We start from the raw sequence: 24,127 nt of genomic DNA, 5'->3' as shown, positions 1-24,127 counted from the left end.
TAATAGCCATTTTCTATACTTTTGAGGCATAAGCAATTAGGAAATAACACTTACTACCCAGGAACAAAAATTGTGTTACATAGTGTAATCAATGTTTAGTCTTCTGCCATCCTTTCCAGCAACTACACTGCATAACAGGAATACAAATCCTTTAGGAATCTTCAGTGTGCACTCAATCTCTTCATTTTATGTAACCGAAAATCCCTGAGAAGGGATGCCTGTCCTCAGTAACGCATAAAGGTTTTGCACTGGCGGGAGGGGGTTTGAGGAGGGGGAGTGGGGCAGGTTATATGCGCAGCTGGATAAAACTCAGCCAGTTGACCTGATTGGGCTTGTTTCTAAAAATAGACAGAAGCCCTACCTAGATTTTTGTTTTGTTTTGTTTTCTGGCAAATTAATCCACCCCTTTGTTCTCATGTCAAGTGTTCCTCTTCTGCTGGTGCTGGTGCTAGGGATTGTTGCTGAAAACCTCCATCATGAGGGGCGTGACGTCGGGCTGGATGTCCTGGATCTTCAGTACCTGTTTGGTGTACTCGTCGTTCATCGTGCGCAGCTCTGTCAGGCAAGCCATGATCTTAGGGAACAAGAGCCTGGAAAAGAGTTCATTATCAATGTACAGGGATCACAAAATATCACCCCCTGCTTCACTGCATTTACAAAAAGGGTAGATCCATATTATTAGACTTTACCACAGCGAAACTCACTAATTTAACTATGACAGCATTTACACAGTTTACTAAATTCTAGATACTTAGATGGAACTACCATTGGTATCAGAATCTCCTTAAAGGGGCACAAAATGCACTGCCTGTTTATTTTTTTCAGGAGTTTTCTTGTAGGTACAGTTTGCACAATGTCAGTGGTACTAAATATTTTGGAACACCTACTGTGAAGAGGGTTGTGGGTAGAAAATAATTTGCTTTTGCTGCGGTCTCTGACTGGAACCACCTGTCAGTTACACTTAGATCAGAGACCTCATGTAGTAATTTAAAAAAAAAAATGTTGTACCAGTATTTATCCAAGCCCTGTATGTGTACTGTATGATTTTACTGAACTGCTCGTTGAACTGCTCTGTGTTTTATATTTGTTTATTTATTTATTGTATTTATGGTGTCTTCTGTTTTTGTTTGTGGAAAACTGTAAATATAATGCTTTTGCCAGTAGGTCTATTAAAATGAGCTAAATTAACTTTCCTGAATAAAGAGTTTTCAAATAAATAAAAAAAAAAAATAGCTTTTCCACTAAATGTAAATGACATGCAGACGTTTGGACAGACGGACACGTGTCACCATACATGAACTTGGTCAAAAGAATGTCTTAACACAATATGTAAAAATGCAAGTGTGACGTTGTTATACAGTATATGCATCCCAAACGGGGGATATAAGCAGGGAGCACAGTCACTATAGCATGGGGAAATACCTCACATGCAGTTTGGAGTTTATTCTAGTGCACTTACTTAGATGGCTGGGATCTCCTGGTGTCGATGTATGTTTTTAATATCAAAGCAAAACATTCTTGACACTTGTCAATGGCATCATGACTTACAACGCCTGGACGATCTGGAAAGAAAACACACACACACATACAAACACACAACGGGTTACTGAGCAGCATTCAGACCTAAGGCACTACTATTGTAATGGGTAGTTGCCAATGACTATCAAGGAACAACAATTATTGATGGTTTTTGGTGCATGTTCTGTAAGGTGTGAATCTTTAATATGCAGTTATACAAACTTATAGACTAGTGACAATTAGCTATACTTGTTTAAAAAAAATGTTTTTAAAAAAAACACTATTCATTATTTTAGTAGAACTTGGACAATATCACAGAACACTGAATGGAAAAGTGACACCTAGCTAAGAAACTAGGTTTAGGACCTGGGTGGGATTACTAACAGAACCAGTTTCTTGACAGGCATTTGCTTTGTTTACCTGGGGAGAACAGAGAGATGGCCTGCATCAGAACATATTCCGTTTCATGAAGTTTTAAATTCCGCAGCATGTAGTGAAACTTCAGCAAGGGGTCAAGCAGGTGGGGCTGAAACCCAGCTACAGTGGAAGAGAGACAGGGGCAAGTATATTGTTATATAATACTGTACTTCAATACATATTAACCCCTCCAAGGCTCAAGCACAGCCTGAACACTGTCCATACTTCATTATAAGATTATAAGACACTTCTATGGTTCTAGCATCTCATACATTATCCACATGGTAAATCATCAACACAAGCTATTATACAACAATTGTGTCTGCTGCAATAACATACTGAAAATGTATTTCATATAAATGAAAAATGAAAAATAATTTTTATATTTATATTACACCATTACATATATTGACTTACACAAAACATGCAGTATATACTTATAAATGTATGATCACTAAATACAATATCTGAGGTCTTGCATGGACTTGTGAAGGCTAATGTTAAACAGACTATAAACCCACAACCAAACTACAGAAGTGATTTAAGGCTATATTCAGTGTCTTTTGTTATTGGTAAAGTGTTGAAAATGCATTCACAGATAATGGCAATTGCACTCCCTAAGCTCAGTCTCCAGGATTTCTAACGTGCACTACTTTTTACATACTTCACATGCTTTCCATCAATATTAATTTCTAATACATCCCTTTTTTTTACAATTAGTAAACATTTATATACACTGATAGTGATAAAAAATTACGTTTACCAACTTCTATGAGATCTGAGGTTTTCCTACTGTTTCTGAGAATGTTCTGAAGAGATGGCTGATGTCATATGGGCTGACTGACTAAACAGCTGTTATCAAGGAGAGGAGATGTACATGTCACTGCATACCTTTTAAATACAATTATAATGTAAGCAGTGTAACCTTGTGCTTTAATGCAGTGTGTTAGGACTCCTATACAAGTTTACCATAGTAAAAGCATAGCCACAATAAAGCACAGTGAAAGCATGGTAAAGCCTAGGAAAGCAATGTAAAGAACAGTGAGGTATGGTAAAGCATATTAATAAAATGGTAAACGGTAAATTATGGTTAATACATGTATTTACTATGGAAAAAGCATGGTAAAAGTGCAGAAATACCATCCCACAATACCATGGTAAACTTATATAAGGGGAGGTTTGCAAATGTTTCAGTCTTACAGCTGCTACCTATGTACTCCTCTGTTGTTCTTGTACTGGACAGAGAACATGCTGTTCTTGATCGTAAAGCAGATGAAATTCTTTTCTCGTTGAAGACAGAAAGAGGAACTTTTGCAAAATGTTTTCTTGCAGCTGCTACCTCATTACATACAGCAAGCTTGGTACTGGCAAATAAATGTCAGAACTCGTTTGACTTTTGCCGATAGTCCAAGGATTTACACATTAATCCATCACACAGTCATTCCGTTTGTAGGTCACCTAAATAAAGATTCACTATGTCATATATAAATATATATATATATATATATATATATATATATATATATATATATTTATATAAAATATATATATATATAGCCCCGTAAATGCACTTTATATTACACACTAATGGATACATTTCAAGGAAATTGTAAAATCCATGATAGCGATGTAAAAATAGAGACTTAGTTATTGACGCATCTGCCTATAGTTTTGCAACCCCCTATAGAATTAATTAATTTTACATAAAGTTGAATGAAACCTGCTAAATAATGTTACATTAACATATTGAATTACGTACCACTTTGTAGTTTTCCATATACTTAACGAAAAAAACTGAAACAAATATTGAAAATGAAATACTGTACTACTATTATGGCTTCCGGTAGTCTTTTGCAATATCATTTTGTACTTTCTTTGATTACATGATGTTAAATAAAATATCTAAATTATGTTCATATTGTGTGTTTTTTTTTTGTTTTGTTTTTTTTAAATGAATGTCTCAATCCTTAAGATTCTAGGTGATGGAAAACATTTGGCCAGAGCTGTATACCTGCAACAGAAGTCCCCATGCTGACTTGCTTTTTCAGAAGTCTTCATTTACTTTCGGATGCTGAGCAGGGATGAGGTTGAAAACATCGCCCACACACTTTATGAATAATAATCAATGCAGGTTGTTATAAAAAGGCAGGCAAGGCTGTGGTTGCCAGGCAGAGACCTAAATGACAGCTCTTGACAAATCTGTAAAGGTACTGAGCTACCGTTTAACTATTTTAGTTGTGGAAAAAACAATAAACCTCATTCAGACATTCAAGCAACAGAGGCACAAAAGACACATTAACCGAATTCAGAAAGAAAAGCAAGCAAGAAATGTGTCCCTGTAACAACACTTGCCACCTTGTTCCACTTCCTGGAAGACGAGAGAAGTGTGACTATTGTTCTGCGTTTCCGGTTTATTACCGAATTTTACCAAAAAAATTACAGCACTTTTTTTTTAACAGGACGTGGGTTTTTACTGATTTATACCTGACTGTTGTCTATTATTCAATATTATATTAAATATAATATTATATAATATTATTATTCAATTATTATTTTCCCGGTACTATTTTCTAGGAAATTCACAATGTTTTGATTAAAATGCTGTTTTATTTTTGACTCCAACATTGTAATAAGTAGCTCTACACTGTATATTCTTGGATACAGCAGACGTTTAGATGTCAGAGGATCAAATAACATTCAAATGTGGTTCTCTGTCGCGTCACAAACATATTATCACCTGATTATGTTGGCCAATCAACGTATGATTATTGTGGCAATTGATGGGCGTAGCACTTGCTTGATCAAAAACTAAATTGAAACACTTGCACGAAAATGTAATATTTTTAGTGGATGAGGAATGGGATAAAAGGTAAATCAGTTTATGAATATTCAAAATAAAACAAATGTTCTGAAATACAGTGTAACCCAGTTAATGTCCCCTCGGTTCATATCTCAACCCGCTTATTATCACTCACCATAGGTTTCTACGTTAAATAAACTCTTTTAATATTACTAGAAACCCCGCTTATTATCCCCTTTTCAGTCGTCTGCCAAAGCTGCGCAGATGAGGTGTAACGTTTTAAATAAATTATTTAACCAATTATACGATCCCTAGATTATTAAACATTGTGTAAACCCTATCAAAAACGGTACTGTAAGGGTGTTACTTCTGAAGTCACGCCTTCAAAATGTTGGCTAAACCGACTTTGGCAACATAATTAGCCTGATGTACTGTATGTAGTTAGCTACAAGCAAAAATGTTGTCTCGAAAAAGAAAATATCTGACAGACACTCATTCATTAACAGGAAATTATATGTCTCTGTGAAGGAACACCAAAGATTTCACATCAAAACATTGCAAAACAATTCTGAATGTGTTTAACGTTCGTATAGGCAGCTGGCTTTGTTGTTCCTGATTTTATTAGATTGTACACTTAGCATTGTTTGAGTTGTTAGCTACAGTAATTATGTCAGGTAACAGCAGTAAACTTAAGCTTATGGTACGGTAAGTGTTTTAGTGGACTGTTTCCCCCCTGCACTGATACAATGTCAGCTAGCTAATTAAAGTATGCACCAATTGTTCGCGTTTGTTTGAGCTATCTAGACAAATAATTAATTTCTGCTATTGTTTAATTAAAGTAAACATTCTTTAGAAAAAACGATTTGATGTTACAGTACTGTAATGTTTGTATTATATTGCAATAAAAGATATACAGATATGGATTCTATTCAGTTTTCTTTGTATGTAAAACCGTTGAATATGGAGTGCAACTTTCTATTACGTGGTGGCGCCATAGGATAACATGAGACCCTGTTTATATCCCAACCCGCATAATATCCCCACATAACTCTGCACGGTAATGAGCATACTAAGCGGGTTACACTGTATACAAAAAGCAAAAATAGCAGAAGGGAGTCAGGCGAGGCAGAGAATGTAGGAGTTTGTCAGAGCGCTGTGCTTTGCTGGACAGGTACTGCTTATTGCAGAAAGGTATGTATTGGTGACTTTGTGCGAAAGTACTGTCTGTAGTAAACACTGCCAAACACTGCCAATCTTAATAGTAAATATCTGACAGAAAATGGTGATGCTTTAATTGGTAAACTTATGGAACGCATTGATGGAAATGTCCAGTGGGATTTTTGATGCGTCTCCCGATGGCTTGCATCACCCAGTGCTGTCAATTGTCATTTCTAAACATGTCTTGTTTTGTGCTGATGTCATTTTTATACCTTCTGTAGATACTATTTCCGCCAGCACAACGATTGCTCAAATGTTCGCAAAGTACCAGCTAACTTGGGAAAATGTGGCTTCCACTTGCACAGATTCTGCTTCATCATACATCCAGGGACATTAAACCTAATCAGAAACTAGAACTGCTCCTCATCATATTCCACGTGTAAAGTGTGTATACTGAGATCCCCCCATTTTTACCGTTGTTACAATTAAAAACTACTTTACCAATTGTATCCCATTTTAATATATGTAAAATAAACTTTTTTTTTTTTTTTAAGATCAAAACCGAACATCAAATATGACATATGTACTAGGTCACAGATATAGTTAGCCATGGTTACTTTAAGAATGTAATACAATAATTAAAAAATGACAGTGTTCAATTATTAGAAAATGACAGTGTTCCATTATTTAGCAATGCAAAACTCTAGGATGTTCATTTACCCTGACACAGTTGCACCCTGGGATGTGAAAAGTCCAAAAGACTTTAAATTAACTCCCTTGAGGTAACTGAAGTTATTGAACTGCTTAAAAAAAAAAAAAAAAAAAAAAAAAGTTCTTTAGTTGTATTATTGGAATAGGATATCTATGCGTAAATGAACCAAGCTTTGCCAATATTATTTTAAATGATGTAGCTAAATTGCGAATTTCCCATTTTGGACTTTAGACAGCTAATTTGCAAAGCAGTGAGATGATTTGCTTATTAACAAGCTAATATCCAAAATGTCCAGCTTCATGTAAAGGTTTTAGATAACACTTGTTAATGAATGGATACAGTACAATGTTTGGTGGCTGCTTGTTAAGAGTGTCTTGCTGTTCTTTGGGGGAAAGGCTACCTACCATTGGCGGCATCATCAATGTTGTACAGGATTGGCCCGCATTCCCAGATCCCTGATTCTGTGTTAAAAAGCATGTTGAAGCGGATCTGACACACCTCAAATGTTGCCCCCTTTAGCAGTGCGATCTGGTCTTCAATTGAGAGTTCCCTAGAAACACCAAATTAATAGCGTCATCATAAAGATACTTGATAGGTTTGGTTGTGGTGCCGAGTTGCAGTGTTCTCCTTACTTATCTATGGTTCTCATTACAACAACTTTAATGACTTTATCATTATCAAGTTTGAACATATTTCGTTGGATTGATCACTGACACGGTTTATATTCTTTGAAAACTAGAAGTTGCAGCAACTCATTGATGTTACATTGATGTGTAGTGACTGTGCAGCACCCAAGGGAGGCGAGGTAAGTGTTGCCAAGCCAAAATGACTTTTTACTGGATAAACCATAAAGGATAAGATTGGTGGTGAAGATTTTAATTTTTTTAAAATAAAAAAATAATAAAATAAATAAATAAAGTAAAATAATAATAGTAAAATAAACTCCCATTTACACAAAAACACATCATGTGCACAATGACTGTGCTCGCCACAGCAACAGTTCATTTTCATGCCAGAGACCTGCTACATGACATCAAAGACAGAACAAGCTGAAGCAATTCACACATACACCAGATCAGGAGTTTTTCATTGTCAGGTAAGGAGATTATCACTGCAAATCACTGCGGCAAACAAAGCAAAGTTTCTTCTTGGTAAATATTGTGGTTATTGAATTGTGAATTACAGAGTGACCCAACTCACCTGAAGCTGGACAGAATCTTGGCAAAGTTGATGATCTGCTGAATCATGTAGGTGGACAAATCAGCAATGTGGGGCAACATGGAGTAAATCTGGGAGCTGGCCTTGTTTGCTGAATCGCTGGGATGGGGTTCCATGTCTGACCACTGCCTGCTGCTGGCTCCCTGACTCTCCTGCAGACTGGCGTCTTGATCTGGAGAAGTCTGGTTGACTTGCAGCTGGTGGTCGGTGTTCCGATTGATAGGCTGCAATGAGAAAGAGTAGCATTCTGTTGCCCATGAAGACAAGTGTGAATGTTTTTCTTTTTCATTGTCACTTGGTACTTATACATCTATAACGTGTACATGGATTTGGTCCTGTTCATCACATGCTTTATAAATCCTCGCTGTGGCATTCTAACATGTCAAAATGGAATGCACAGAATGCACATATGTTAATATGATATAGTCTACGATGCAGGACTAATGGGACACCCTGTATTTCTAATTAACTATGTGTGTATATTTATTTCACTACGTTAAGACTGTAATGAGTATAATTCTCAAGCAGCAGTCTTATACTGGTAAAATGAACACTGAATGATTTGCAGTTGTCCCAAATTTCCCCAAACTTAACAATATGCTTGCAGATGTAGGTTTGCAGAGATACATTTAAAATAACCCGTAACACTACAGTCACATGTATTTTACATTTTGTTGGCACCTAAGCATACTCCACAGTGCTTTCATTATACTTTACATGTAGAATCTACACAAACTACCCCACATTGATAAAGTTAAAAAAATGCACATAGAATATAAATAAGACTGAAGGAGAAAAACAGATTAATCTCAGTTGCATGAGTATTCAATCCCTTTGCTACTGCAGCCCTAAATTATCTCAGGTGCAAACGGTTTGTTTGAAAGGTTGAAAAATTAATGAAATGGTTTCAGTCTGGGTGTACTCATTCCCTCAGGTATATAAAGAATTTCAAGCTGCAACTCACATAGTGATCCAACAAAGTAACCATGAAGACCAAGGACCTTTCAAAACTAGTCAGGGATAAAGTGATAGAGAGGCACAGAGCAGGAGAAGGGTACAAGAAAATTTCAAAAGGCGCTGATTATCCCTCTCAGCACAGTGAAGTCCACAATTAAGTAGTGGAAGATGCATCATGCCACCGAGACACTACCCAGATCAGGTCGCCCTCCCAAACTAAGCAGCCAGGCAAGGTTTTTAATCATTATGTTTAAATTGTGTGAATGTGTTCTCATAGTTGTTTTATTGTGCTTACTAATTCAGTTTCTTTAATATGCTTTTATATTAAGGTTCTACACGGTATTGTTAAAGTTTTGAGTTCTTTTATTTCCCATTGGCAAAACCAGCTACGTGCAGTTTTGCATAGCCTAACACGACTCTGTCACAGATCGCTGTCTGAGTTAAACGCCAAAAGGCAGGAGATTAGCAGAGATAGTGTGAGATGGGGGAGGGGAACTGAAAGACAAGATGGATGCGCTCTGCTAGGTACAACGTGGTATGCAGCCCCCCCTTTTCCCCCGCAGAGGGAATGTGCAATGATAGAGTGGAAACCCCTATCATTGGATAGAAGTAAAACAAATGGGAGTGGAGTCAACAGTTGTTTACAAAGGTATAAATACCCCAAATTGTAAAGTTTTGTCAGTTATTTCATCTCTTTCAAATTGACTCCATGGATATCTATGCTTTCAGATACAAACGTATGCACAGAGCTGTACTGAGGCCTTGTCTGAAGTCAGTTTAAATCTCGTGCTTATATGATTGTATTGGAGGAATACCTTTCTTGCATATAAAGTGTTTTTGAATCAAAAACCATTTGTCAGCTTAATTCTGTCACTACACTAGTGGGGATCTATCCAAAAAGACTCATAGCAGTAATTTTTGCAAAAGGTGCTTCTACCAAGTACTGACTTAAGGGGCTGAATACTACTGCAACCAGTAAATTTCATTTTGTACATTTTCTTTGCAAGTTCTGCTGACATTTAACCTCCTCCTCATATAATAGTGTCCAGTTTAACCACTACAGCTTTGAATGAAAAAAAGTTTGTTTGAAAAACTGTGCACACATTATTTGTAATTCAACAAAATGTGACATTATTGGTAGGGGGTGAATACTTCTGCAAACCATTGTATGAAAAAAATAATTGCATTTTGTTGGATTTACTGATTTAAAAGTTTAGATTGGAAGGCCTATGCTCTGCAAGTGCAATCTATTAAAACAATAGATTAATTATGATATAGCATAACAATGTTGGCTATGGCTCTGCTAGGCATCCCTACCCTGAACTGCTTGAAGTGTGAGAAGGAGATGTCGAAGGTCTTCTTCTGAGCCTCCACAAGCTCCTGGATGATCGCTTCCTGTTGTGTGTCCAGGCCCTTCGGCTCTTCTGTAGAGGGCGACTCCTTAAGCCTCTGCTTCTTTTTCTTAATTAGCTCCCGTCTCTGTTCAACTGCTTTGTCTGACATGATCACTAGGAAAACAACAGCAGCAGTATGGTTAGGTGCCTAGATTGACCTAGGTTCTATAATTTCAGTGCTGCTCAGGTGCCTAGGCTGACCTAGATTCTGTAATTTCAGTGCTGCATATTTTTATTTTTTATTTTTGCAGTTCACACTTACATTCTTTAAGCATGCCAATATCCAGGCACTTTTTCAAACGGCATGCTTGACACTGTCTCCGGTTGTTTTTGGTGATGATGCACAAGTTCTGAAATGGGCAGCTGAACTGAAGATTGCGCTTCATGGCACGCCTGGAAACGGTACATTTATTTATGATTTGTAAACACTGTAAATTCTTCCATAACGTTACCCCACAATCACACTAGAGAACAGACAAAGGTTTCAGTTAATACCACTTAGTGCTTATTACAGTTTTATATTATATATTCTACAGACTTTTGTCCTTTTTTTTTTTGTGAGGTGTTTTTATAATTCGCAAAATGACGTTTTTGCACAATTTGTTTACCTACTGGTTTATAAAAGGTTTTTATGCATCAGGTCTGCATGTGTGCAATTTATTTAGTATGTTTTTTGTCCTAATGAATAATTGCATTGAGCAAAGGCCCATCTCTCAATTACAGAAGCATGTTTTTTTTTTTATTATAGATTGTGAAAATAATAGAATATGGCACATTGTCTGTACATTCTGTAATTATGGGGAAAAAACACTGTCAATGTTACAAATCTAACATCAGTTTTACAGTACACACTGAAATATATATTTAAAGTCTTGCATATGCTGAAATATTTTAACATTTGCAGCATTACCAGTTTGCTTTGTAAGTATTGTCCATTGCATACATACTTCAAATCTGGTCAGGCTAAACACATTTTGAGAACATATGTTTAGTCTGCAGCTCTGAGAAAAGCGTCTCAAACTTCCTGTATGATCTACTACTTGAAAGTCAACACTTTATTACAATTCAATTACTAAAGAACATATTAAAAAAAAAAAATACAAACAATACAACATCATGAATTAATTATTATAGCCAAAAACATGTAGTAGAGGGCAAATCTTTAGACTTCAAAATCATATCATTAAGGTCAGGAAAACATATGTTGATAAATTGAATCATGAAGAAGTTAGCCACTTGTTATTAGCATATGTCACCCCCCAGAAGGCATAACTGTAGCAGACAAAACAACCTAGGGGAAAGTATCAGCATTAGTGTAGATCTAAAGGGCAAATCTTTAGACTTCAAAATCATATCATTAAGGTCAGGAAAACATATGTTGATAAATTGAATCATGAAGAAGTTAGCCACTTGTTATTAGCATATGTCACCCCCCCAGAAGGCATAACTGTAGCAGACAAAACAACCTAGGGGAAAGTATCAGCATTAGTGTAGATCTAAAGGGCAAATCTTTAGACTTCAAAATCATATCATTAAGGTCAGGAAAACATATGTTGATAAATTGAATCATGAAGAAGTTAGCCACTTGTTATTAGCATATGTCACCCCCCAGAAGGCATAACTGTAGCAGACAAAACAACCTAGGGGAAAGTATCAGCATTAGTGTAGATCTAAAAAACAAAGTATGCCACTGTGCATTTAGTGCAAGTAATTAGCAAAAAGCTTCAATAAGATGATTTTCATTTAAATTGCAGTGTTGTACTATTTGTTGTAAATGAGGGGAGATCTGTAGAAACAATATAAAAATCAGTAAATCACATTGCATAACAACAAGGATTGTTTTGTGATTTAAAATGCCTTTTAAGATTAAATCACTGTAGGTGTTAAAAGGGTTCACAGAACACCTACTGTCGCATCCTCATATTAATATGATGCCAGTTAAGGGGAGGGATACATGTGGTTTTAAATAGCAGTGCATGTTTGGGTCTCAAGGAGGGGTAACCAAAGCTCTCATTTCTTTCTAATTTTATAGTTAAAAAGTGAAGACCTAAATGATGTGTTCATGTCATGAATATGTGACAAAAAAGCAATTAGCAGCATATGGCTGCGACTATGGCAACAGATATCACATGACACTCTCTGTTGAACCTGTTGCTCAGACCTTTCTTACTGTGTTTCCTAGAAAACGTTAGGTCAGGAGTGTGCACTCCTACACATTCTCCATGGTAACGCAACCTTCAGCCACTTAGAGCTGCTGACACTATTCTTATAGAGCAAGTCAAATGTTAATAAACATTTGAACATGCATAGCACTATTTCTGGGTTTCATTAATACAAGAAACTATATAAAAATACAAATAAATTGGAGAATTAGTTTTATATGAAATATGAAAAAAAAACACTTTGGCAAACCATGGTAAAAGCGTATTGTAACTACAGGAGAAGCAGGGTAAAACTGAAAAATTACAGAGCACAGTCCCTGGATTTGAATGAACCTTGGACTACAGAACCTTATCAATGGTAACATTAGTTAGTCCAAGATTAGTGCTAATCAAAGTCTGTGAAACCATTCAATTCTATTCTGCATAGCACAGACTCAGTTTGTAAATGGAAATAGCACTGAATAGATAGGCATGGGAGAGACTCGCCTGAAGAAGCCCTTGCAGCCTTCACAAGTCATGGCGTTGAAGTGGTAACCAGTGGCATTGTCCCCGCAAACCCCACACAATTTGGGCTCTTCGTCGTCGTCAAAATCACTGTCCTCGACCATTCCTCCATCGCAGCTCTGCCTCCCCTCCAGCTCCTCCTCTTCTAGCTCCTTGCCCATCATTGGGGCAAAGCCAGCCTCACCCTCGCTGCCCTGGTCACTCATAGAGCCTGCAAGGCAAACACAACTCTGAGCATCAGAGGAGACTGCTGCCCTGATACAAATCCAAGTCCAATGGGAGTCCCACTTCTTGCTTTGTCTGTATTTTAAACTGTGACACAGATTCTCTATACAGGAAGTCATGCAAACAAATGACTAAAAAACACAGATTAGTTTCACAATTTACTACAATATCCTTTTTGTTGCTTGACCCATGAACCCTATTAGAAATGTCTTTAATGTTGAGAGTCTATAGAACCCCACCCCCCCCCCCCATAAACATTGTATAGGCATGAAGGAAATAATTATAATATGTAATGTATATCAGTATATCATTTTTCAGAGGCACTCATATATACTGTATGTGTCAATCATTCAAATCCTCCCCACAAAAATAACTTTTTTTTATGTATTTCTACAAGCATAATATAATAAAGAAAAATTAGTTTTGAAATTTAATTATTTTTATGACTATTTCACTATGTTAAAAGGAACAAAAAAAAAAAAAAAACAGCATTAAAATGTGGTTTGGGAAACCCTACCTGTTCAGTTGCAGTTGTGCAGTGGGCCTGCGCGTAGTTTCGTGTCCTGGATGAAGTGGTGCTCCCTCTTAGAGCATTAGCCAGGGTCACAACATGTGGACAACTCTGCATCCCGAAGAGCTGAAAACACAAACAAATCTGAACCGTGATCGGGACACAAACACTACAGAATTTGTACTCCTTTTCATTTGAAATGCACTTTGGAATTCAAATGAAAGACCACTTTGCTGATCCAACTGTGTGTTTATTCTGCAAATACTCATGAGACCTAGTTTTTTAGCAAGCAATCAGTAACACATATTTTCTAGTTACATTTTTTTTTTTTTTGCAAACCAGAGCTTGAGGGTCATATAGAGATACCTGCATCCTAAAAGAAACTCTGTGCTTAGATTTAATCAGGCTGTACAGCACAATAACAAACTTGCTTTGAGAGATAAAACCCCAGAGATGAAACCTGAAACTAAAGCTAGTGTGAGATGATGCTGTGATGAAACTGCAAGGAAACACAAATTCAATTTTACAGTATAGAGCAAAGCACACCACAAAAACAGAAAATTAAAACCAAACTGCGTACAATAGGGTATACTGTACCAATCACAGATTTTGTAAACTAAATGAACATTGTGCCAAATCTTGTGAATCAATGTAATTCTAGCATTCAGAAATATGACTAAACTGTCCATTTAATAAACTAAAATAACAACTGTTCAAGTATAGTTATAATCAAAAAACAATCCTCTGCTTAGACCGACTTAACATAATGACTGTAGTTCAAGGAAACAGCTAAATGTTTTTTGCCTTTGCAGTCTACCAAATATTTCAGTTGCGTATTTGAGTTGCACCAGTGGGAGTGCTGGAGTCTGATCGATGGTCTTAGATATTCTGAGCAGGAAAGCAGACGAAAGCAGGATAATTTGGTTTTGCAACCATAAGATTTTATTAAATCAAAAACAAAAAAGCAAAAAAAAAACCCCAAAAACACACAAAAACTAAAAATAGGACTGTATACAGGAACTCAAGGAAAAAAAAGGAAACAAAATAAATCCTGAAAAACAGGCAATACAGGTTTCAAGACTCCTTTGAAGCAGGCTTGCGCAGTGCTGAAATCTATCCCCTGGCCTATCTACAAACAAAGAAAACAAGCAAAGAAGCACAAAGCTACCCCTCAATATACAGCCTACCTGTGCAGGTAATCCCCCCTCCTCACCCTGCCAGGTGTATGGGTGTATTTATACAATCCCAAAATATTCCAGAATTCAAACAATCAATAAATACATTTCCAATATCGCCATTGCATATACAAAATGCATTTTAAACATACTGTATTCACATTGTATTTTACCTTAACCCCTTTGCAGCCTCCATCAGAGATGTTCGAGTCCCCTAGTGGTCTTTGGTTAGCCACCATCGGCTATGTGTCCCTTCTTAGCTGTATAAGCATGGCAATCTGTCATTAAACTGCAGCAAACTAGAAAGACAGTCAAGCCCTTTGCGAACCTGCCAGACTTGTCTCTGTTCGCGTTGAAGAGAGTGGCTTTGATTGGTGTTGTAGATGTCTCTACTACACACCCACATTCCCAGATCGCCTGCAATTTGTTTTGTTTTTTTTCAGCCCAACAAAATTATTTTGTATTTTCTAGGGGTTTTAACATTGACACTTTCTATTGATTAGTTTATTATCTGATCTACTCCCTTTATTAAATTGATTAATCACACCTGTTTACCAATGTATTGAAAGACAACTACAATACATTATAAGGCCAGATAATGTTTAATATACATATATTTACTAACATGTAATTTGACTATTTGAAAACATTTGCTCTCATGTAATTGGAAGTTAGCTAAAGCGAGTCATAGAAAACTTTAACTTAGTTTTGAATTGCTGTTTGTGGTGTTTTATGGGTTGGGAGGGCTCTCACCTGGTTCTCTTTCATTTGGATGTTTTAGGTGTGGAGGGGAGGGAGGGATAACTGAAAATTTAGGGTTTTCTTTTCAACCCGTAACTACTATCCACCAAATCAAGTTAATTAAGTACTGTCCACAAGTACCCTTGACCCAAACACCCACCTGTGCAGAAATTAGAGTAGGTAGCCCAGCATGAATACCACAATACAACTGGCGCTCACTTGACATGAACCTGCTAGGATACAGTGAGGAGAGCCATAGGCTTTTTAAAAGTGCTCTGGGTCCACAGAAGCTGTGGAAGGTAGTGATGGGTTAACCAATGGTGTTGAGAATTGGTGAAAAAGTGTACAGTGCTTTTAAAAGTTAGTGTCTGACTGTATGGAATCTTAACATGTATTTGATTGTTTGTGCTTTTTGGCCGAGATGAAAAAGTAACATTTAAAAGTAATAAAAAAATATAAATAAATAAATAAAAAAACACATGCATGGTAAAAACAGTAATACAATGTTTGACTGTGGAGTTATGTATAGGGCAAAAATTGTTGGCTGCAAGGGGGTTAAAGCAAGTATAGACCATCCATCAAGCTCATACACTTCTTCCTGTCACTCAGCCTACAGTAGTATCGTCCTATAAGCATGACTCATTCTAGAGAAAGTAATAAGATCTTCAGCCAAAATGGCGGCCATTATATTTTCACTCCACTCTAAAAATGGAAACCTCATGAGAACAAACAAACATACTGCTCCAGTTCAGTTACGTAATAAGTTATTTAAAAGCTATGTTAATTTAATTAGTATTTAAGTCAGACTCTGTGTTCTAATTATTTACTCTAAACTCACAATCTATGCAGCACATTATTAACCCTTTCTTTTCTTTTCTTTAGGTTTTACCCAACATGCCGGATCCCTTTCAGACAACAGGTTATCAACATTACTTTTTCTTTTTGGTGCCACAATACAAATGTTCAATGTTCACATTCCAAAGCACAGTCAGTTCAAAAGTCCACACGTGAACTATAAGAGTTTTATAAGTGAGGGACACTATAGTCACATATACAGTGGCTCTCAAAAGTACCCACCCCCCTTGTACTTTTCCACATTTTATTGTGTTACAACATGGAATCAAAACGGATTTAATTAGGAGTTTTTGCCACTGATCAACACAAAAAAGTCCATAATATTAAAGTGAAAAATAAAATCTACAAATTGTTCTAAATTAATTACAAATATAAAAACTGAAAATAATTGAATGCATAAGTATTCACCCCCTTTGTATGACACACCCAAATAAGCTCTGGTGCAACCAATTGTCTTTAGAAGTCAAATAATTAGTTGAATGGAGTCCACCTGTATGCAATTAAGGTGTTTCACATGATTTCAGGTTAAATACACCTGCCTCTGGGAGGTCCCACAGTTGGTTAGTACATTTCCTAACAAAAATTACATAATGGACATGATGAAACATTCAAAGCAAATCTGAAGTAAGGTTCTTCAAAAGCACCAATTGGAGGTAGGATATAAGAACATTTCCAAGGCATTGAATATCCCTCAGAGCACAGTAAAGTCCATTATTAAGAAATGGAGAGAATATGGCACAACTGTGAATCTGTCTAAAACAGTAGATCTGGGCGGGAAGGGCACTAGTCAGGGAGGCCATCAAGAGGCCTATGGCAACTCTAAAGGAGTTACTTTTGAGAGCCACTGTACCTCTTCTTAACCTTTCCTGTGTCCCTCCATGATTTTATTCTGGGCTCCCAAGCTGAACTTAACTGTAAACCTCAACAGTTGCATTCCCAATGCCTCATGCAGGCATTTGGTGGCTTTCCTTTTCCCCAGCCATAGTGACGCTCAATGACCTGTTTTTTTACTGAACTCACTGCCAGTGAGGTCGTCTATCAATGACTTAAGTGTCCATTTGATGGCTAATTGCTCTTGAGAAACTCAAATGTCATTATTCTTTTTGCAAACACACAGCTCCAAGAACAATTTCGGACGCACCAATAAATGAAATACAGTAGACTTGCACAGCAGCTTGAATTGAGGCGATTGTATGCCATCAAGGTTTTGAACAATCAAACAAGTTTGCCTATGAAGGTCATTGAGGGCAGATTACAGTGACATCCTGCTTTGCAGACAGATTCCCTGTGGCTTTTAATTGGTTTTTACATGTTACTGAGGATGAAAGGGTATCTTAGTTTTTATTAGTCAGTAAAAGAGATATGTGATTTGTTTTCATCCAAGTGAATCAAAGGAATATTTTTCATTTTTGAATGTGAAATAAATATTTACCTCATACACTGTAAATGACACGGAGAAGCACAGAGTATGAAATCACTACCAGCACTTCCACAAGGCCACCAATTTCTGTTTCAGGTGACAACATTTTCTTTAACCCTAAAATTGACTCATGACACAACTATATGGTAGAGTACAGTGCCGCTAGCAAGGTAAATTGCTTCCTGGTTCCACTGTAACAAAGGATCACATCCTGTTGTAAAGACATTATAGACTGACGAGAACATAAGGGCGCTGTTTTGCCCACATAGGCTTGACCCGTGATAGCACACCATTTTCCCCTATCTAAAATAATCAAATTCTTATGTTCCTCGTATTTTAGAACACTGTTTTACCTGGTAACCTATTCCATGTACTGTATTTCTGTCAATGGAATTTTTGGAAGGTGAATCAATATAACAAATGGTACTGTAAACTAACTGTGGACCCGCACCCAATGGATCTGCAGTGCATTTTTATTCTCTATCATTGTGTAATGGTACACGATGGGCAATGGAAAGGAAGAAGAATGTGTGATAAAGCTGAGCTCGAGGTCCTAATTGTTACATTTGACACAACCATATTGCTGTGTCTGGTGTTATGCTCAATTAGGATATATTTATTTGTGTGTTGCTACAAGCATTTAAAGGTTTATGTATAACTATGAAGTTTCCGTTCTGGAAATTTTGTAGCTACAATGTTCTTGCTCTCAGTAGTGTGTACGGCATGCTGTGAAAGTTTACATGGCATAACTCCACCACCAGAGGATTAAACAAACAGCCTGGTGCTCTATGAAAACTTGATTTGATTACCCTGTTACAATGAACACTTGATCAGGAACTCTGCCAGCAGCTGCTGTGTTTATCAACTTTGGAACTGAGCCTTTAACTGACATGCTCCACACTCTTGATGTTGTCTAACCTTTGCACATGCAGTACTGCAAGCTATGTATTTATAATGATGCAATCTAACATGCAGGGATGTGGGGTGTGTAGTCATTTCATAGATTGTCTGATTTATAATTCCAATTATAAAATATAAAAATCACAGTGTTGTGGCTTTTGCTTAGTCCTAGATGGCTGTGGGTGTTTGCTTTGAAGAGATCACGTGATTGCAATGTAATTTAAGGCTGTGGTGCCTTCTTGCAACACAGTCTAATTGAGGTTTATTTCTTCTCTCCATCTCCTTAGCCAGAATAAAACCTGCCGATTAATGTTATGTTAACATATTGAATTACACACCACTTCGTAGTTTTACATATTCTTAACGAACACATGAAAAATGTGACATTTCAGAATCTAGCATAAAATACTGTACTACTATCATGGCTTTTGCGACATCATTTTACAGTTGCTCTGATTACATGATATAAAGATTTTGCCTTGCACTCAGGCAATTGCTGACCCTCCAAAAACTTTACATCTTCTTACAAGGTGCAAACCATTGTAGAAGCAAGTAACTAAGAGCTGTATAAAAGCACACACCTGCAGAGACCTGTCATTGACTTGAGGATGGCTGCTGTGGTACACTTCCTGATGGGGAGACACTTAAGAACATAAGAAAGTTTACAAACGAGAGGAGGCCATTCGGCCCATCTTGCTCGTTTGGTTGTTAGTAGCTTATTGATCCCAAAATCTCATCAAGCAGCTTCTTGAAGGATCCCAGGGTGTCAGCTTAAACAACATTACTGGGGAGTTGATTCCAGACCCTCACAATTCTCTGCATAAAAAAGTGCCTCCTATTTTCTGTTCTGAATGCCCCTTTGTCTAATCTTCATTTGTGACCCCTGGTCCTTGTTTCTTTTTTCAGGCTGAAAAAGTCCCTTGGGTCGACACTGTCAATACCTTTTAGAATTTTGAATGCTTGTATTAGGTCGCCATGTAGTCTTCTTTGTTCAAGACTCAACAGATTCAATTATTTTAGCCTGTCTGCATATGACATGCCTTTTAAGCCCAGAATAATTCTGGTCGCTCTTCTTTGCACTCTTTCTAGAGCAGCAATATCTTTTTTATAGCGAGATGACCAGAACTGCATACAATATTCAAGATAAGGTCTTACTAGTACATTGTAGAGTTTTAACATTACTTCCCTTGATTTAAATTCAACACTTTTCACAATGTATCCGAGCATCTTGTTAGCCTTTTTTATATCTTCCCCACATTGTCTAGATGAAGACATTTGAGTCAACAAAAACTCCTAGGTCTTTTTCATAGATTCCTTCTCCAATTTCAGTATCTCCCATATGATATTTATAATGTACATTTTTATTTCCTGCGTGCAGTACCTTACACTTTTCTCTATTAAATGTCATTTGCCATGTGTCTGCCCAGTTCTGAATCTTGTCTAGATCATTTTGAATGACCTTTGCTGCTGCAACAGTGTTTGCCACTCCTCCTACTTTTGTGTCATCTGCAAATTTAACAAGTTTGCTTACTATACCAGAATCTAAATCATTAATGTAGATTAGGAATAGCAGAGGACCTAATACTGATCCCTGTGGTACACCATTGGTTACCGCACTCCATTCTGAGGTTTTTCCTCTAATCAGTACTTTCTGTTTTCTACATGTTAACCACTTCCTAATCCATTTACATGTGTTTCCTTGAATCCCAACTGCGTTCAGTTTGAGAATTAATCTTTTGTGCGGGACTTTGTCAAAAGATTTCTGGAAATCTAAATAAACCATGTCATATGCTTTGCAATTATCCATTATCGATGTTGCATCCTCAAAAAAATCAAGCAAGTTAGTTAGACACGATCTCCCTTTCCTAAAACCATGTTGACTGTCTCCCAGGACCCTGTTACCATATAGGTAATTTTCCATTTTGGATCTTATTATAGTTTCCATAAGTTTGCATATAATAGAAGTCAGGCTTACTGGTCTGTAGTTACCTGGTTCAGTTTTGTTTCCCTTTTTGTGGATCGGTATTACGTTTGCAATTTTCCAGTCTGTCGGTACCACCCCTGTGTCAAGAGACTGCTGCATGATCTTGGTTAGCGGTTTGTAAATTACTTCTTTCATTTCTTTGAGTACTACTGGGAAGATCTCATCCGGCCCAGGGGATTTGTTTATTTTAAGAGCTCCTAGTCCCTTTAACACTTCTGCCTCAGTTATGCTAAAGTTATTTAAAACTGGATAGGAACTGTGGGACACGTTGTCAGTATCTTCCTTTGTAAAAACTTGTGAAAAGTAATCATTTAATATATTTGGTATTTTTTTTCTTCATCTACGATTTTGCCATTTGTATCTCTTAAACATTTTATCTCCTCTTTGAATGTTCTCTTGCTGTTGTAATATTGGAAAAACATTTTGTAATTGGTTTTAGCTCCCTTAGCAATGTTCATTTCGTTACTGTCTCACTCTTAGGTCATCCTAGACCTTATAGTTGAATTGAGGGATGAGCTAAACCCCAGCATCAATCTAGGGACCACTATCCCTGCACATGTGAAAGTGCTGTGCTCTCTGCACTACTCTTAACCTCTGGTTCCTTTCAGACTATAGTTGGAATGAAGGGATAGCCCAATCCATGTTTTCCAAAGTGCTAGGTAAATTTCTGAGTGTCATGCTGAAAAGGGCATGCAAATACATATCATTTCCTAAGGATACAAGCATAAATGATGTTGGCTGAGTCTTTTCCAAACAACTCTGACCTCAGTCGTAAGAACTCTCAGCTCCTCAGAATTTTTCTTTTCTTTTCTTTTCCTTGTGCGAAGAGGACTCTGCTGCCCTTCTGCTGACATATATTTTTTGGGTTATATTTTTGTGGGCCACAAATATCATATAGAGGCTACTGCACTTTGTTCTAACTCTGCAAGTGCGGCCGCTAAATAGACCGATGAGCTCATTCATTATCATAATTGACGATCACTATTTGTGCGAATTGAGTAATTTGCATTGCTTTTAAGCTTACATAGGGTGCAGTGCCAAATAATTGCAACTCAATGCAATTTGAATTTTGCATCTGCAATTATTTGCACTGCGTCTATACTTACATCTACTCCTTTGTGTGTTATCAAGTTACTGATAGCTAGCATATTTGTTTTTAAAGGAGGAAACAAATATGTAGTAGCCTGTTTGTGTCTTATGATAAAACGCTAATGTTTTTGCTATTCAGTAAAATGCAACAAGAGCATGCTTTTATGTCAAGCCTAAGCCACTGGGTCACTTTTCTTTTTGTGGTCACCTGATGGTGAAGTATGCCCCTGGAGCAGACCAATCAATCACATGCATAATATAAGGCTGTGTGCCATGCAATCTCTTACTGTAGCAAAAAAGATGAAAAATAATGTTCTTTGTCATCCCTGTTATAAAACAGAAGTACATAAATTCAACTACAATCAATACTTTATAAATCACTTGACTCCAACACATGTACACGCCAAAAGAAATACAAATATACTTGTGACTGGTGGGCATTCTGTGGTCTGCTTATAGTTGTGCTGCTTTCTCCAGGGTACATTTGGTAAATACTGTAGACAGTACAATGGTCATATTGCAATGTCATTGTAGGTCTACTACAATGAAAGCCACAATTTTCAGTGTTTGACAGTGCAATCTGTTTTACATTCAGTTACACACATACAGTATGGTAAGGGTCAAACGTGCACAGTAGGAGACTGGCTCTTCATTGCAGTATAAGCCATAATAATAAAAGTGGGTAAACTATTAGCTACATTAATAGTCCAGCCTTTGTTGCTTGTATATCTATTCGATGATTGATCTAATCAGTGCATAACCACAGCTAGACACAACAGCCATTGTCATGCTGTACCAGTAGCCAAAGACATTATTTCTATTTCTGACACACACCTCCTGCAAAAACAAGAGTTTGATGGTCATTTTCTATGACTCATCTGATGAGCACTACTCACCTCCAGCCCACCCCAGCATCACCTGCTAATTATACCTTACAAGTCTCTCTTTCATATACACAGGTTAGCGTAAAGAAACAGAAACAAATGAGCTGCTGAAAAACTACACTGTTGAGTGTCAGTACTTAAATTAATGAAATTCTCATTAGAATAAAACTTAAATTAAATTACATTCTGTGTTCTTTGACATGTAAACACATCACACAGATTATTTTCAGGATTATCTACTGTGATTTAATACAAATGTATCCAAATCACATCCATAGATCAAAACGAGGGCTCAATTTGGGCTGCTATAAGTGCGATATATCAAATGAATGGTCTTCATGACATATAGCCAGCTTCAAAAGGACATAACTGCATTGAATAAAGTAAGAAAACAATAACTGCAGATCCTTGTTTTGTTTAGTGCCAACAGGAACAACGTACTTCTGGAGCTTTGCTAACGATGACTGAAGGCCTCAAAAAAAAAAAAAAAAAGAGTAATGAACCAGACTGAACTACTACTTGGGTTCAAAGGTGTGTCGTCGCTCCCCCCTCTCCCTCAGGTGTAGAGCAAAGTCTGGGAATGTTATACAGGAACAACTAATTTTAAAATTATGTCTTAAAAACTGTTCATCGAAATAGGTATCTAAAATAAAATTTATGGAATAATACTTGAGGATGTTTCTTAGCTACAAAACTTTATATGAATGCACCTTCACAACCAAAATTTAATTTAAATGTTTCCATTGGTTTAAATAACAAATAACATTGCTACAATGTATGCTGTTATAAATGGTAAATAAATAAGGCCATCCAAAATGTAATTGCATGTAAAATTAGGAAAAGGTTACTTAGGTACATGTAGTACATGTATACGCATGCTCTGACGCAGGCTGGCGCATGTTGAAGTTGAAGAATTCTCACAGTTCGCATATGCTTCATTGGCAAATTAAGGTATGCTAACGCACAGATTTGTTGTCAAATGATGAAATGTATGGCCTACTACCGTGTTGCGATCGAATATCTGTTTTATTTACGAATATATAATAATTTACATCGCCCAGCAAAAGCCATAACACACGCATATTATAATGCCTTAGAAAATGTACCAACGCATATTTATACTACAACGACGTACATCTAATCATAAATGGCGATTTACTCTGTAAATATCTTTCTAAAACGTGTTTCTTGTTGTACGACATTGCACTATACTTACGTACGTTACGTCATACTTTTTACAAGTCATTGGTTGCATGGTCTTTTTATTTTTGTATCTATTCTAAACAATCTAGGTCCCCCTTTTATTTTAAACCACACGTATTATCAGAAAGACAAGAAACACGATAAAACAAAAATAAAACCTGCACAGCTGGCTATTAACACAGGCAGAGACAGGCACAGGTCACAATCCATTGTGGACAATAAAGAATAACTTATTTAGAGAGCAATACAGTATGTGGAGAGTAATGTTTTCAATCGACTGCAGATTATGCAGGGTTATTT

General features: G+C 36.8%; 1 protein-coding gene across 2 annotated transcripts in view; it reads right to left on the bottom strand.

Annotated features, from left to right (window-relative positions):
- Positions 1-25: 25 nt before the first annotated feature.
- nr1i2 (nuclear receptor subfamily 1, group I, member 2) overlaps positions 26-24,127 on the bottom strand; it is a 24,474-nt gene continuing 372 nt past the window's right edge. The window contains exons 1-10 of one of the 2 annotated variants that reach the window (XM_041259350.1): positions 14,925-15,097; positions 13,583-13,702; positions 12,823-13,051; positions 10,437-10,567; positions 10,098-10,288; positions 7,806-8,047; positions 7,010-7,155; positions 1,939-2,055; positions 1,460-1,562; positions 26-590 (exon numbers count right to left, since the gene is read on the bottom strand). In XM_041259350.1, coding sequence (XP_041115284.1) covers positions 449-590; positions 1,460-1,562; positions 1,939-2,055; positions 7,010-7,155; positions 7,806-8,047; positions 10,098-10,288; positions 10,437-10,567; positions 12,823-13,046 — 1,296 coding nt within the window. In that variant the 5' untranslated portion in view covers positions 13,047-13,051; positions 13,583-13,702; positions 14,925-15,097 and the 3' untranslated portion in view covers positions 26-448. Of the gene's footprint in view, positions 591-1,459; positions 1,563-1,938; positions 2,056-7,009; positions 7,156-7,805; positions 8,048-10,097; positions 10,289-10,436; positions 10,568-12,822; positions 13,052-13,582; positions 13,703-14,924; positions 15,098-24,127 lie in introns of those variants that run through there. The other variant, XM_041259351.1, reaches the window with a different exon arrangement.

The sequence above is a fragment of the Polyodon spathula genome, chromosome 9 (genome assembly GCF_017654505.1).
Source record: "Polyodon spathula isolate WHYD16114869_AA chromosome 9, ASM1765450v1, whole genome shotgun sequence".
Lineage (NCBI taxonomy): Eukaryota > Metazoa > Chordata > Actinopteri > Acipenseriformes > Polyodontidae > Polyodon > Polyodon spathula.
The sequence above is the reverse complement of the archived record's forward strand: the minus strand, read 5'-3'. Positions and strand labels throughout refer to the sequence as shown.